Here is a 13364-nt window from a genome sequence, read left to right as displayed (position 1 = left end):
GGACTGAAGCTGGAGTCAGTGCATCAAGAGTCATCATGCTCAGACGTATTCAGGAAAAGGGCTACCAAGCCCTTTCTGAAACAGAAACAACGTCAGAAGCATCTTACCTGGGCTAAAGAGAAAAAGAACTGGACTGTTGCTCAGTGGTCCAAAGTCCTCTTTTCAGATAAAAGTAAATTTTGCATTTCATTTGTAAATCAAGGTCTGGAGTCTGGAGGAAGACTGGAGAGGCACAGAATCCAAGCTGCTTGAAGTCCAATGTGAAGTTTCCGAAGTCAGTGATTATTTGGGTGCCTTGACGTCTGCTGGTGTTGGTCCATTGTGTTTTTATCAAGTCCAGTGTCAATGCAGTCGTCTACCAGGAGATTTTGGAGTACTTTATGCTTTCATCTGCTGACAAGCTTTATGGAGATGCTGATTTCCTTTTCCAGCAGAACATTAGCACCTGCCCACAGTGCCAAAACCACTTCCAAGTTGTTTGCTGACCATGATATTACTGTGCTTGATTGGCCAGCCAATATGCCTGACCTGAACCTCATATGAAATCTATGGGATATTTTTAAGAGAAAGATGAGAAACAGTCGATCCAACAATACAGATGAGCTGAAGGCTCAATAGTTCTCAGCAGTGCCACAGGCTGATCGCTTCCATGCCACACCTCACTGATGCTGGAATTTGTGCTAAAGGAGCCCCGACCAAGTATTGAGTGCATAAATGAACACACTTTAAAGAACTTGAACTTTTCTGTTTTGCTAATCCTTTTTTTTGATTGATTGATCTTATGAAATATTCTAATATTTTGAGATACTGGATTTTTGACTTTCATGAGCTATAAGCTCTAATCATCTAAATTAAAAAAAAAAAACGTTTGAAATGTTTTACTTTACATGTAATTAATCTAGAATATATGAAAGTTTAACTTTTTGAAATAAGTTAAAAAAAATTTTTTCCATCATATTAACATTTTTTGAGATGCATCTGTATATTAGGTGAAATTACAGGTGCAGCTCAATAAATTAGAATGTCGTGGAAAAGTTCATTTATTTCAGTTTTAGCTACAGTTGTCTTATTCCTCTTGTTAAGCCACTCCTGAACCACAGACAATGTCAGAGGCGTCTTACCTGGGCTAAGGAGAAGAAGAACTGGATTGTTGCCCCGTGGTCCAAAGTCCTCTTTTCAGATGAGAGCAAGTTTTGTATTTCATTTGGAAATCAAGGTCCTAGAGTCTGGAGGAAGGGTGGAGAAGCTCATAGCCCAAGTTGCTTGAAGTCCAGTGTTAAGTTTCCACAGTCTGTGATGATTTGGGGTGCAATGTCATCTGCTGGTGTTGGTCCATTGTGTTTTTTGAAAACCAACGTCACTGTACCCGTTTACCAAGAAATTTTGGACTTCTGCTGACCAGCTTTTTGAAGATGCTGATTTAATTTTCCAACAGGATTTGGCACCTGCCCACACTGCCAAAAAGCACCAAAAGTTGGTTAAATGACCATGGTGTTGGTGTGCTTGACTGGCCAGCAAACTCACCAGACCTGAACCCCATAGAGAATCTATGGGGTATTGTCGAGAGGAAAATGAGAAACAAGAGATCAAAAAATGCAGATGAGCTGAAGGCCACTGTCAAAGAAACCTGGGCTTCCATACCACCTCAGCAGTGCCACAAACTGATCACCTCCATGCCACGCTGAATTGAGGCAGTAATTAAAGCAAAAGGAGCCCCTACCAAGTATTGAGTTCATGTACATTCAATGAACATACTTTCCAGAAGGGCAACGAATCACTAAAAAAGTTTTTTTTTATTGGTCTTATGAAGTATTCTAATTTGTTGAGATAGTGAATTGGTGGATTTTTGTTAAATGTGAGCCAAAATCATCACAATTAAAAGAACCAAAGATTTAAACTAATTCAGATTGTCCGCACTGAATTTATTTAATACACGAGTGTCACAATTTGAGTTGAATTACTGAAATAAATGAACTTTTCCATGACATTCTAATTTATTGAGATGCACCTGTATTAGCAGTGCATCTGATTTTATTTTTTGTATTAATCCGCCCAGATTTTTATATATGCATACTATGGACAATTTACTATCCATGAGGCCATGGGAAAGGAGTTGTAAATCGACATATTTTTGTAGGCCAAACCCAGAAATGAGTTGGCATTTTTGCACTTCTGGTCCTACGTCCTGAAATCAATTGTTTTTTTTAAATGGGTTTTTGTTTAAATGCCTAAAATAAGGTCTGTGGTGAACACAAGCCAAGATATTTTCATGTTTTATTTTATGACATAAAATACATCAGTGATGTGTCTTAAAAAAGGAGATTGCTAACAAGTGGCTAAATGGGACGACAGAGGTTATCAGGAATATTAAACGTCATCATGCTGAACAGGTAAACAAATCTATTCACTAGTCTGCTTTTACAGCCTCACTGTTTTGTATTATCGCGCTCTTGCAAACTATTCTTTTGTTGAGGGAACCATGGTGATGCTAACTTCTAGGTTGGACAAAAAATTTCATCACCGCAGCACTATGAACAAACCTTTTTAATGTTCCCGAAAATATAAAATTTCAGATGCAGCCAGTAACTTGCAAACAAACTCACATTTTACAGGCTCTTCTTCATCCCTTGGTCTTGCTAACCAGTGGCTAAATGGGACAACAGAGGTTATCAGGAATATTAAACGTCATCATGCTGAATGACACCCATTGGTGTGGATGCATGAAATTTACTGTTTAATTTAATTTTACTTTGTGACCAAATTTTGTGTTGTCAGTGTTTTTCTGTGGAAAAAATACTAGTTTTATTAGTATATGATAGTGAAAAAAAGTAAATTTTGCTGTGTTTTAAATAATAATTATTATTGTGTTAGTGTGTTGTGTGTGGTAGAGCTTGATCCTGAACTACTTCTTTAGATGTGTATTGCTGCTGTTTGTTTTGTATGCATGTGGTTTGGACAGGAGCGCTGTTGGTCCGGATTCAAACTGTAACTCAGATTGATGACAGCTCTCTTGAACAGAAGCGCAGGTGAATTTTAATTGCCTGACACTTCTCTGAAAGGTATGTACAGTAAGGGCGCCTAGGACTAAATATCTGTGTAGGAGTGGATGGACACGCACGAACAAATGAGGCCCCTCAGACAGCATTTAAAAATATATATATATATAAATAAAAGTGAACGTGACACTCTGGAGAATTGTCTCTTTCAGTCATGTCCTTCCCTTGAGCTAGATGCAGGCAATAACGCGTTGCTTTCTTTCTAATTACTCTATTCATGTGTGTGCGTCTCCTGAAGGCTTGGGTGTTTGGCTGTCTACCTAGACAGTATTTTTAAGGCCTTTTTAGATACTTCATTCTGGCCAAATTCAAAGGCAGCCTTTCCAGAGAAGGTTATGCCAGAATCCTGGGAAATACGGATTACATATATATATATATATATATATATATATATATATATATATATATATATATATATATATATATATCTCATTCTATCAATCTAATTTGTGTATTTGTGTATGTTTTATGCTTATATGCTGAGTATTGCTTCATTAGCGAAATGCTAATGTCAAGGAATGTGTGCTTCACATTAGAAGCTTACTGAGAAAAACATTTCAAATAGTCACTTAGTTTTCTGAAAAGCCAACTGACTATGTAGGTGCCCTTTAAAGGTGACATATCATGAAAATCTGACTTTTCCAGGGGAAAAAATACTAGTTTTATTAGTATATGATAGTGAAAAAAAGTAAATTTTGCTGTGTTTTAAATAATAATTATTATTGTGTTAGTGTGTTGTGTGTGGTAGAGCTTGATCCTGAACTACTTCTTTAGATGTGTATTGCTGCTGTTTGTTTTGTATGCATGTGGTTTGGACAGGAGCGCTGTTGGTCCGGATTCAAACTGTAACTCAGATTGATGACAGCTCTCTTGAACAGAAGCGCAGGTGAATTTTAATTGCCTGACACTTCTCTGAAAGGTATGTACAGTAAGGGCGCCTAGGACTAAATATCTGTGTAGGAGTGGATGGACACGCACGAACAAATGAGGCCCCTCAGACAGCATTTAAAAATATATATATATATAAATAAAAGTGAACGTGACACTCTGGAGAATTGTCTCTTTCAGTCATGTCCTTCCCTTGAGCTAGATGCAGGCAATAACGCGTTGCTTTCTTTCTAATTACTCTATTCATGTGTGTGCGTCTCCTGAAGGCTTGGGTGTTTGGCTGTCTACCTAGACAGTATTTTTAAGGCCTTTTTAGATACTTCATTCTGGCCAAATTCAAAGGCAGCCTTTCCAGAGAAGGTTATGCCAGAATCCTGGGAAATACGGCTTTCTGTCCGTGTGCTTCAGATGTGTGCGCTCAGAAAACCGTATATCTGAAGTTTAAACTCATATGGTTTAAAACGCATGATTTCAGCGCAATAAACATGATAATCAGAACCAAAACAGATGTTTTTAGCAAGTACAAGCTGTAATGGCACAGCTCTATTCTGAAAAGGGGGCCGGGAGCAGCAGCTCATTTGCATTTAAAGAGATAGGCCCGAAAAACAGCGTGTTTCTGCTTCCACTCAAAATAGACTTTTTCAAAATGATATAATAAATTATCTGTGGAGTATTTAGAACTGAAACTTCACAGACACATTCTGGGGACACCAGAGACTTATATTACATATTGTAAAAAGGGGCATAATATGTCTCAGGGATGTCACTGGCGATGATTACCAGGTGGTGTACAGCTGTCCTCTTGGATAGACATTTTGCACTTCTCATAGTTGTAGACTGGTAAAAAATAACTTAATTAGAGGATAAATGTCTGTTTATTATGTAAATATGTGTGTATAAAGTGTGGTGTATCAGATCCCTTTCTAGTTTTCTGGGTCTTGATGATGACCTTCCTTTTGACCCTCGTCATCCCAAATCCATCCGCATGAGCACATAAACGCGATGCACACAAAGGAAAAAAGCAGAGCATTATGAATATATCATATATTAGGTATGAATCATGCATACAAAGTTACAAATAAACATGAAAATAATATGCTGCAGTCAAAACTGCTAACAGTATGCACATAGATCTCAGTTTTACACATTCATAGAATATATTTTATTTTACCAAAAAGTTTTTCCACACACACGCACACACAATTTTATATATATATTTATATTCATAATATACTATATATTTAATAGATTTTTTTGTCTTTTCTGGTGAGGTTTTTTAGGTATATGTATTGCTCCCCTGGAATGAATGCCTTTCACTTCTGTATTCTGTCTCTTTCTTCTTCACATTTTTGACTTTCAGTCTCAAAAGTAGTTCATTATAATTATTATCCCATCGTAACAATATTAAGACTGTTAATATGATAAATAAATCAAATATATTTATATGAAGACTTAACTATTTGTACACTTACGGTTACAATGAAAGATTCCACAGATCTAAATATTAACAATCTTTGTAAAAACTAAAAAATATCATAATAATAATAATAATAATAATAATCGTCACACTCTCGCATAATTAACACATGCTTGACACTGAATGACATAGTGAAATATAGTGTCAACATGTGCAAGAAAAAAATCACAGTTTGAATTTATCAATCGAGAGGAAATAAAATAAAATGGATAATTGTGCAAAAACAAAATTCCTTGATAAAAATGTATAATGTATAAGTTAACCCAGCAATAACAATTAGCATAATAAAAAAGAAAAACATAAACTATATTGGAATGCTAAATAAGTTACAGATATAACCTGATGATAAAGCACTGGAATTGAAAGAGCTCGAAGAACCGAAAGATCACCATCACACACATCGATTATTTCAACATGAATCAATAAGAAGTGCGGATGGAATTCTGTTACTCAAGTCACCATGTTCAAAAACGAGAAAAAAGAGGGTGTATTGCCTTCTTATTCACTTCTTTGTCGTCTTGCAAGCGGACCTTGTTTCGTTTCTCAGCCCTTTCTTGCTCTTTTTTTCCCTCCCCCTTTACTTCCAGTTCATGTAATCACTTGTTTTCCCCGCCACTCTCTTACCGCCCCCCTCCAGCCTTTCGTTACACAGGTGTTGTTCTCCTGTTGAGAGTGTTAGTGTTTGAACTGTCTCCTTTACCAAGCCGATCCAAGGTTCCCATCCCTCGATCCCTCTCCATGGTGGCGGAGGAGCCGGCGGACAGCGGCGCCTGCTGGGGTCCGGAGGAAGACGAGGTGTTGAGGGTGGCGTTGGTCGACGCAGCCAGGTTCGACTTGGAGAGAGAAGGCAGCGTTCCCGTCATGAGCGCTCCGCCGCCGCCCTCCTTCGTCGGAAAGTAATTGTGCAGCTGGTAGAGCGTGGCACGGTCGACTGTACCGTACATGGGCGGCTTACCTTCCCTGCCGAGCGTGTACATGGATATATCCCCCATGCCTCCTCCGGAGTGTTTGTGCGGATTGGGAAGCGTGGCTACTGAAAAGGGCGGTGGGCCGGTGGCCAGGGGCGGGCCGAAGTTCTTGGGAGAGATGGCGGAGGTGGGGGACTGCTCGCGGGAGCGGGTCGGCTCCGCTGTGGACCGCGAGCTGGAGCGGGAGGAGCGCCGGCGGAAGCGGTATCCTGGCAGGCGTAACACGGCCGAGGTCGTGCTGCGGAAGAGGTCGGTGCGCGAGCGGCAGCGCAGTTCTTTGTTGCGCTCGATGTAGATGTTGACGGCCAGCACGCCCACTACTTCCGCCAGGATAAACGACAGGCCGCCGAAGTAGAAGGACCAGCCGTAGGAGTAGTGCCATTTCTTGTCCTCGTCCTTTTTGGGAGAGATGTCGCTGAGCGCCGCCGAGATGTATACAATGACACCTATGATGTTGCTCAGGCCTGGATCAATTTAAGACAAAATTTATTTTTTGCTTGTTTGTTTAGGTCAGCAGTTTTATTTTTAATACAAAGCAAGGATTTAAACACTTTGGGTGAATTCACACCTGTTGGTGTCGTAGTTTGTTGAAACTAAATTCTGTTTATAAAATCTCTAATCATGACAGCCAAATATAAATTACACCAGGCTAATAGCGCTGACTTGAATAATGTTCTATAATAAACTTAGTTTGCATAGAAATGAGGTGTGATTTTCTGAAAAGAATGACAATGGATTAAATGTTGACATTTAATTATTTTTAACATTTAATACTTTGACTTAAATAATGACATTTTTTATTTAAATCATTGTTATTTTACTATTATTTATATACTAATAGTATTTATTAACATTTTGAATTAAATTATTTTTATATTTTAAGTTTCATTTTAGTTTTAGTTAAAATTTTTGTAATTTTGTTGTTTTTATCATTTTTAGTAAGCTTTTTAACTTTTTAAAATTTCATTTATTTTTAGTAATTTTAGTACTTAAATTTCAGTTACTTGCCAATGCAACATATTGAAGTTTTTAATCTAATATTTATTTTTTTATTTAATTAATGAAAATATTTTCAATAGCTTTAGTTTTACAGAAGTTCTAGTTAATAATAATAACAACACTGATATAATTTGCTGGATTGTAGGTAATTAGTGAATAAGACATGGAAATACGGCACACAAAATCGTCAAAAAAGTTTAGTGAATTCACCCCATCACAAATGACTGTAAATTAGGATTCTACAACTATGAGAAATATTACCTGCCACTACAAACAAAATGCCTGCTCCCAAAATGATGTGTCTTTTGGTCTTGTAGAACCGACTAGAAGCCACACACACTCCACCTAGCAGCAATAAGATGGCACTGAGGATAGGAAATATACTGGAGGCCCTGACTACACCTGAGAAGATAAAATAAAACAAACAATAAATGTCAAAAAACATATGTTCAGATGCATTGATTTTTCCCATACCCCTGTGTTTATAATGTAAAAATCAGTTATAGTCCATAAAACATGCACAAATCAACACTCCTGACTCACGTAAAAGGTACTCTGCAGCATCCTGATCATAATCAGCATCCTCTGGGAAATGATTAATCTGGGAACATACTCCTCTCTTCAATCCTAAAGAGAATCAAAGAGAGAGATCATTCAAAAGTGTCAATTCTGAACAAACTAAAATAAATGGGTGACGCAACACTTGCTTGGGTAACTTTGTTTGAGTTTAGCCTGCAACATTGCTCAGTCCAGTCTCCCCTAATCATTTCCTGTCTTATTTCTCAATATCCCTATAAATAAAACTGACAAAAGGCTAAAAGAAAAAAAAAGGTGTCTGAATGGAGTTCAGTCAAACAGTCTGTGAGGTGTTTTGTTGGAAATGGATTCAGAGTAGATGTCAATGGCTGTGAGTCACCCCAGGTCAAAGGCGTCATGCAGTGCTCTCCTGTATGATATAAACCATTCACTTCAGACAACATGTTGATGCACTGCATATGCCCAGTGTCTCCCAGTGCTTCCTGTTTTCGTTTCATGCTACAAGATGGCAAACGAGAATGTTTAATCCCCCCCCCCCCCCCCCCCTATTTTATTCCTATTTTTGCTTTTCTAGTATACAAGGATGACCAAGACGGCATTAATATTTCTATGAAACTGTTTTACCTTTGGGTTTTCACTGGGAACACAGAATCTACAGTTCCATGGTAAATAAATAAATAAATTAGTTGAAAAAAATCTGTCTGAAAAACAGTCCGAAAAGTGAAATATGACACTTATGTGTAGAGGCTTTTGCAACAGAACTCTTATTGCAAAAAGTATTAATATTTTAAATGCAATATGTGACCCTGGACCACAAAACTAGTCATAAGTAGCACGGGTATATTTGTAGCAATATCCAACAATACATTGTATGGGTCAAAATGATCGATTTTTCTTTTATGCCAAAAATTTAGGATATTAAGTAAATATCATGTTCAGTATGCATTGCTAAGGACTTCATTTGGACAACTTTAAAGGCGATTTTCTCAGTATTACCCTCAGATTTTTAAATATTTGTATCTCGGCCAAATATTGTCCTATCCTAACAAAACCATACATCAATGGAAAGCTATTTATTGAGCTTTTAGATGATGTATAATTCTCAATTTCAAAAAATGTACCCTTATGACTGGTTTTGTGGTCCAGGGTCACATATATAGTGGACAGTGCCATTTTGTAAGAAACACTATTAGTAAAGAATTTCCCTTAAAAAACAGATCAGTTTGCACTATATAAAGCAGAGAACCAAAGTGAGCAATAATAAGTCAAAATGACTTTGTTTTTGTCTGGTTTGATTATGCTGCAAATGCAACGAGAGAGCAGCATGGCACCTTTGACCTGCGATGACTCACCACATAATCATAGCCATTGACATGCACTCTTCTAGGTTTCTAATGCAAATGGAAACAATACAGCCCATTTTTGTTTCAAACCTGTCTCTTGAGACCTGGCTAGAGCAACTACTGTTAAAACAACTAGCTTAACATGGATACCCTGCATTGCAGAGCGCAATGGTTAAAAGGATCTGGAGGCAGCGCTTCCCACAATGCTTTTGATAACTTTAAAGTAACCCTAAAGCTAGACAGTGAAATCAGTTTGTGTTAGGGTTCTGACTCAGTGCCCTGGTGTTGTTTCCTCTGTAACAACAAGCTTCTTAAATCTAAAAAATGTACTACATGTGCTAACTTAAGTTTTTTTTAAGAGTGAATAAATATGACTGCAGTCAGGAAGAAACAGATCCTAATGGAGAAAAAAATGCTTTCACGTGGAAGCCAAAATTTAATCGCAAGTTGACATTTGTAGACTGATTGTGATCATGTGATAAAATTTCAAAGAGAATTTGTGTCCTTAATATTTTTATTATTTTGTAGTCGTTTTGCCAAACAAATAAGGCATTTGAGGCCATGTTATTTTGTGAATTTTGTCACCTCACTACTTAATTCTGCAACGATTTGATTCTGATTTCTTTTAAATTGCGATTTAAATGTTGTAAAAGACTGAAAAAAAATATAAGATATGTAAAATTATAGAATTGGGAGCAGTACTTTTAATTTAGGACATTAATACTTTTATTCAGCAAGGATACATTAAATTGATTTTTGCAATGTTACAAAAGATTTCTATTTCAAATAAATGAAAAAAAAATCAATTTATTAAAGAATCCTGGGGGAGAAAATCATGGTTTTCACAAAACATTTTAAGCAGCACAACTTTTTTAACATTAATAATAATAATAAAAGTTTCTTAATCATTAAATCAGCATATTAGAATGATTTCTGAAGGATCATGTGACACTGAAGACTAGAATTATGGCTCCTGAAAATGTAAAAATATTTTCACATTATTACTGATTTACTGTATTTTTGATCAAATAAATGCATCTTACTGATCCCAACTATATTTCACAACAGGTTAATTCATGGTTATTCATAAAATGCACTTGAAAAAGCTCTTGAGCACTTGAACTGCTCCTCTAAAAATGTCTATTAAGTGGCATTGATCAAAACAGAGCTGCAAAAAAGAACTCAAATGTAAGGTCGGTCGTCCAGACCGTATAACACAATCTCAAATCCAACCATTTCTCCTTCCGCAATATAACTTCCATGAATCACTTTCACAAACTGCACAGGTGGGGACCTCCTTCATGCATCATTTCCTCCTTACATACATACATGACCCATTCCTTCGCCCCCACACACAAACACAGCCGTTCACTTACCTTCCAGGCAGCAAATCCTCCAGAGGCCGGAGTGGGTGAGGGCTCCAGGATCCTTCTTGTCCTTGTTGTGGGGGTCATCCTGAGAGGAGTTGGCAGTGCTGTTGCAGATAAAGGCCCGAGCGTACAGCCAGTAGTCCGTGCCAATGGCCACGGTCATCAAGGCGAAGGCTGCGAATGCTCCCACAGTGGTGAGAAGCACCTGAATTCCCCGCTCGCACCACACCATGGCTGGAGTCGGGAACAGAGACACGGTTAAATGAGCGGCTAAGAGAGTGTGAACAGAAAGCTGGGTGAAGTGGACAGTGTTAAAATTGGGTATGAATAAAAAACATGAAGAAAGATTGTAATCGGAGCCCAAGGTTACAAGAAGAAGTAGATGAATGTGTGATCCTGCAGGACATATCGAGTGCTGGGAGATCAGTTGCATTTTATGAGGACATTCGGAGCTGTCCTCATAAGATGCACAAATGACATCAGCCTGTCCAAATATAGGTTACTACGATCATGAGCAAATACCAATGCAACATCTGAATATACCTTAAAGAAATAGAGAGGTCAAAAAGGTCATAGCTTTTAGATCATAACCAAACTGCTCACAGTTCCACTGGGCACGTAGTTGCCAGGCAGTAACTGTGAACAGTCACGAGACAGTTGTAACTGAGCATTTCTTTGCATGGATAGATCTTTTATAAGGAGCAGTTCAAGCATGTTGTTCTGGACGAAAGATATTTAGGGATATGGTCCATTGATTCCTTGCAGTTGGTTGTTTCTGATTAATACAGCTAAATATGTCCAGTGAATGTTTACCGCAAAAATTAAATAGTTGAACCAAAATCTCTGTTCAGTGAATCTAAAATAGTTCTCAGACAGTGCTATATTACAGAGCATATGAGTGCAATCATGTGACTGACGTTTTGTGTTTAATACAACACTTAAAAAACACTTAACAGTGATTACAAATGAGATTGAATATACACGGCCACCATTTCCTAATTATGGACAGATGAATCTTCATTTTTGTGCAAATTCAAAAAGAACCAAATTATTCATTGACATGAAAAACAAAAATAGCTAAAAATATATATATTAAATATTCTATATATTCTACATAAAATATATATAAAATAAATTCTATATATAGAATCTCAACAGCCAGCTAGTAATTATCAAAAAATATAAACGCTAAACTTTTACATGTACGTTAATGCTACTTATTAAATTGATACTTACTAAAAATAAATAAATGTGGAAATGGATATACTGAGTGATTTGAATGATTATTATATTTTTTACTTGTAGATGAACTTGAAGTTTATGTTATGAAAAATAGTTGATTACAATGTGCAACAACACTCACTCTTGCGCTCTCTCTCTCTCTCTCTCTCTCTATATATATATAATAAATATAATATTTATGTATATTTATTTGCAATATTAATATTATATTAATGTATAATATTAATATAATAATTATTTCATATATATATATATATATATATATATATATATATATATATATATATATAAGAATTAATTTTAGAATGTTTATTATATATATTATAAATTATATATACGTATTATTTTCTGAAATTCAAGGTTATTTTGATTAGTTAGCTCAAATGTTTCGTTACAATATAGCAATGTCTTCAATCTGAGTGACATGAAAGTAGCAACTCGCATGTTACCATGAACAACAGTCAAATATTATATAAAAACATTTTACAGCTCAGTTTCCACAATTGACCAATCAAGTATTCCAAATAGAGAGTTGAGTAACAAACGAACACAATGAACTCAATCATGAGAAACCAAGCCGTTATACTGACAATGAACACTTTTGGAGATCTGAAGTCGTCTGCAAGAAAGTTCCCTGGTAAGACAACAGCAAGCTGAAAATGATGCCGTCACCCAGCAGAACTCGTTCAGACCCTCACTCAAAAGCATTTCACTAAACATGACAACAAGCATGAGACACGGTGGTGACACAGACACAGCACCGGCGGCCATTAATGAGATCTGATTACCTGGAGGAATGTGTCTTCCCTTCCCATCCATCCCTGCAGCTCTCCGGTCCTTGTCACTAAATATTGTACCGACCAGAGCGTCCAAGCAGCATCCATCGACTGTTATCCCTCGCTCTTTATTCCCCCCCTCTTTCACGCTCCCCTCCGCTCACTCTCTCTCTCGCTCTTTTTCTTTCTTTCTTTCTTTCTTTCTCTCTCTCTCCTGCCCGTGGGTGGGTGTAGATTTTCTAGGTTTCGCTGCTTTTCTCCTCTTAGAGAGATTTCATGGCAGGAATCCTACTGCTTCTCCTCCTGAGGAGAAACAAACGATGAGAACAGAGCTGAAAGAGACAGAACATGTTTAAGGTGCACGCTGGAGGAAAGAAAAAACAGCTTGATGTTGCATTCTTGCCATTAAATGATCATTATCATGAAAGCAGTACATGTATTTGATCCAGGTGAGCGGGGAATCTAGATTGTTACGTCTCCCATACATCCGCGGGAAGAGCGAGGGATATATAAAGAAAAAGAGAATAGAGAGAAAGCAAGACAGAGCGTGCGCCATTCCGTCACCATGGCAACAGCGCATTCTGAAGTCGAGAACAGAACAGGATAGTGTGTGTGATGTTAGTGAGTGAGGTGATGCTAGTGTATGTATGTGTGTGTGTGTGTGTGGGGGGGGGGGGGGTGTTTTCTTTTTAACAAACCTAGTGTTTT

General features: G+C 37.3%; 1 protein-coding gene across 2 annotated transcripts in view; it reads right to left on the bottom strand.

Annotated features, from left to right (window-relative positions):
- Positions 1-5639: 5639 nt before the first annotated feature.
- LOC107589386 (voltage-dependent calcium channel gamma-4 subunit-like) overlaps positions 5640-13364 on the bottom strand; it is an 11048-nt gene continuing 3323 nt past the window's right edge. The window contains exons 1-6 of one of the 2 annotated variants that reach the window (XM_016277801.1): positions 13091-13107; positions 12669-12959; positions 10645-10872; positions 7932-8015; positions 7650-7790; positions 5640-6853 (exon numbers count right to left, since the gene is read on the bottom strand). In XM_016277801.1, the coding sequence (XP_016133287.1) occupies positions 6066-6853; positions 7650-7790; positions 7932-8015; positions 10645-10872; positions 12669-12699 (1272 nt within the window). In that variant the 5' untranslated portion in view covers positions 12700-12959; positions 13091-13107 and the 3' untranslated portion in view covers positions 5640-6065. Of the gene's footprint in view, positions 6854-7649; positions 7791-7931; positions 8016-10644; positions 10873-12668; positions 12960-13090; positions 13108-13364 lie in introns of those variants that run through there. The other variant, XM_016277800.1, reaches the window with a different exon arrangement.

The sequence above is a fragment of the Sinocyclocheilus grahami genome, unplaced genomic scaffold, assembly GCF_001515645.1.
Source record: "Sinocyclocheilus grahami isolate Dianchi unplaced genomic scaffold, SAMN03320097.WGS_v1.1 scaffold116.1, whole genome shotgun sequence".
Classification (NCBI taxonomy): Eukaryota; Metazoa; Chordata; class Actinopteri; order Cypriniformes; family Cyprinidae; genus Sinocyclocheilus; species Sinocyclocheilus grahami.
The sequence above is the reverse complement of the archived record's forward strand: the minus strand, read 5'-3'. Positions and strand labels throughout refer to the sequence as shown.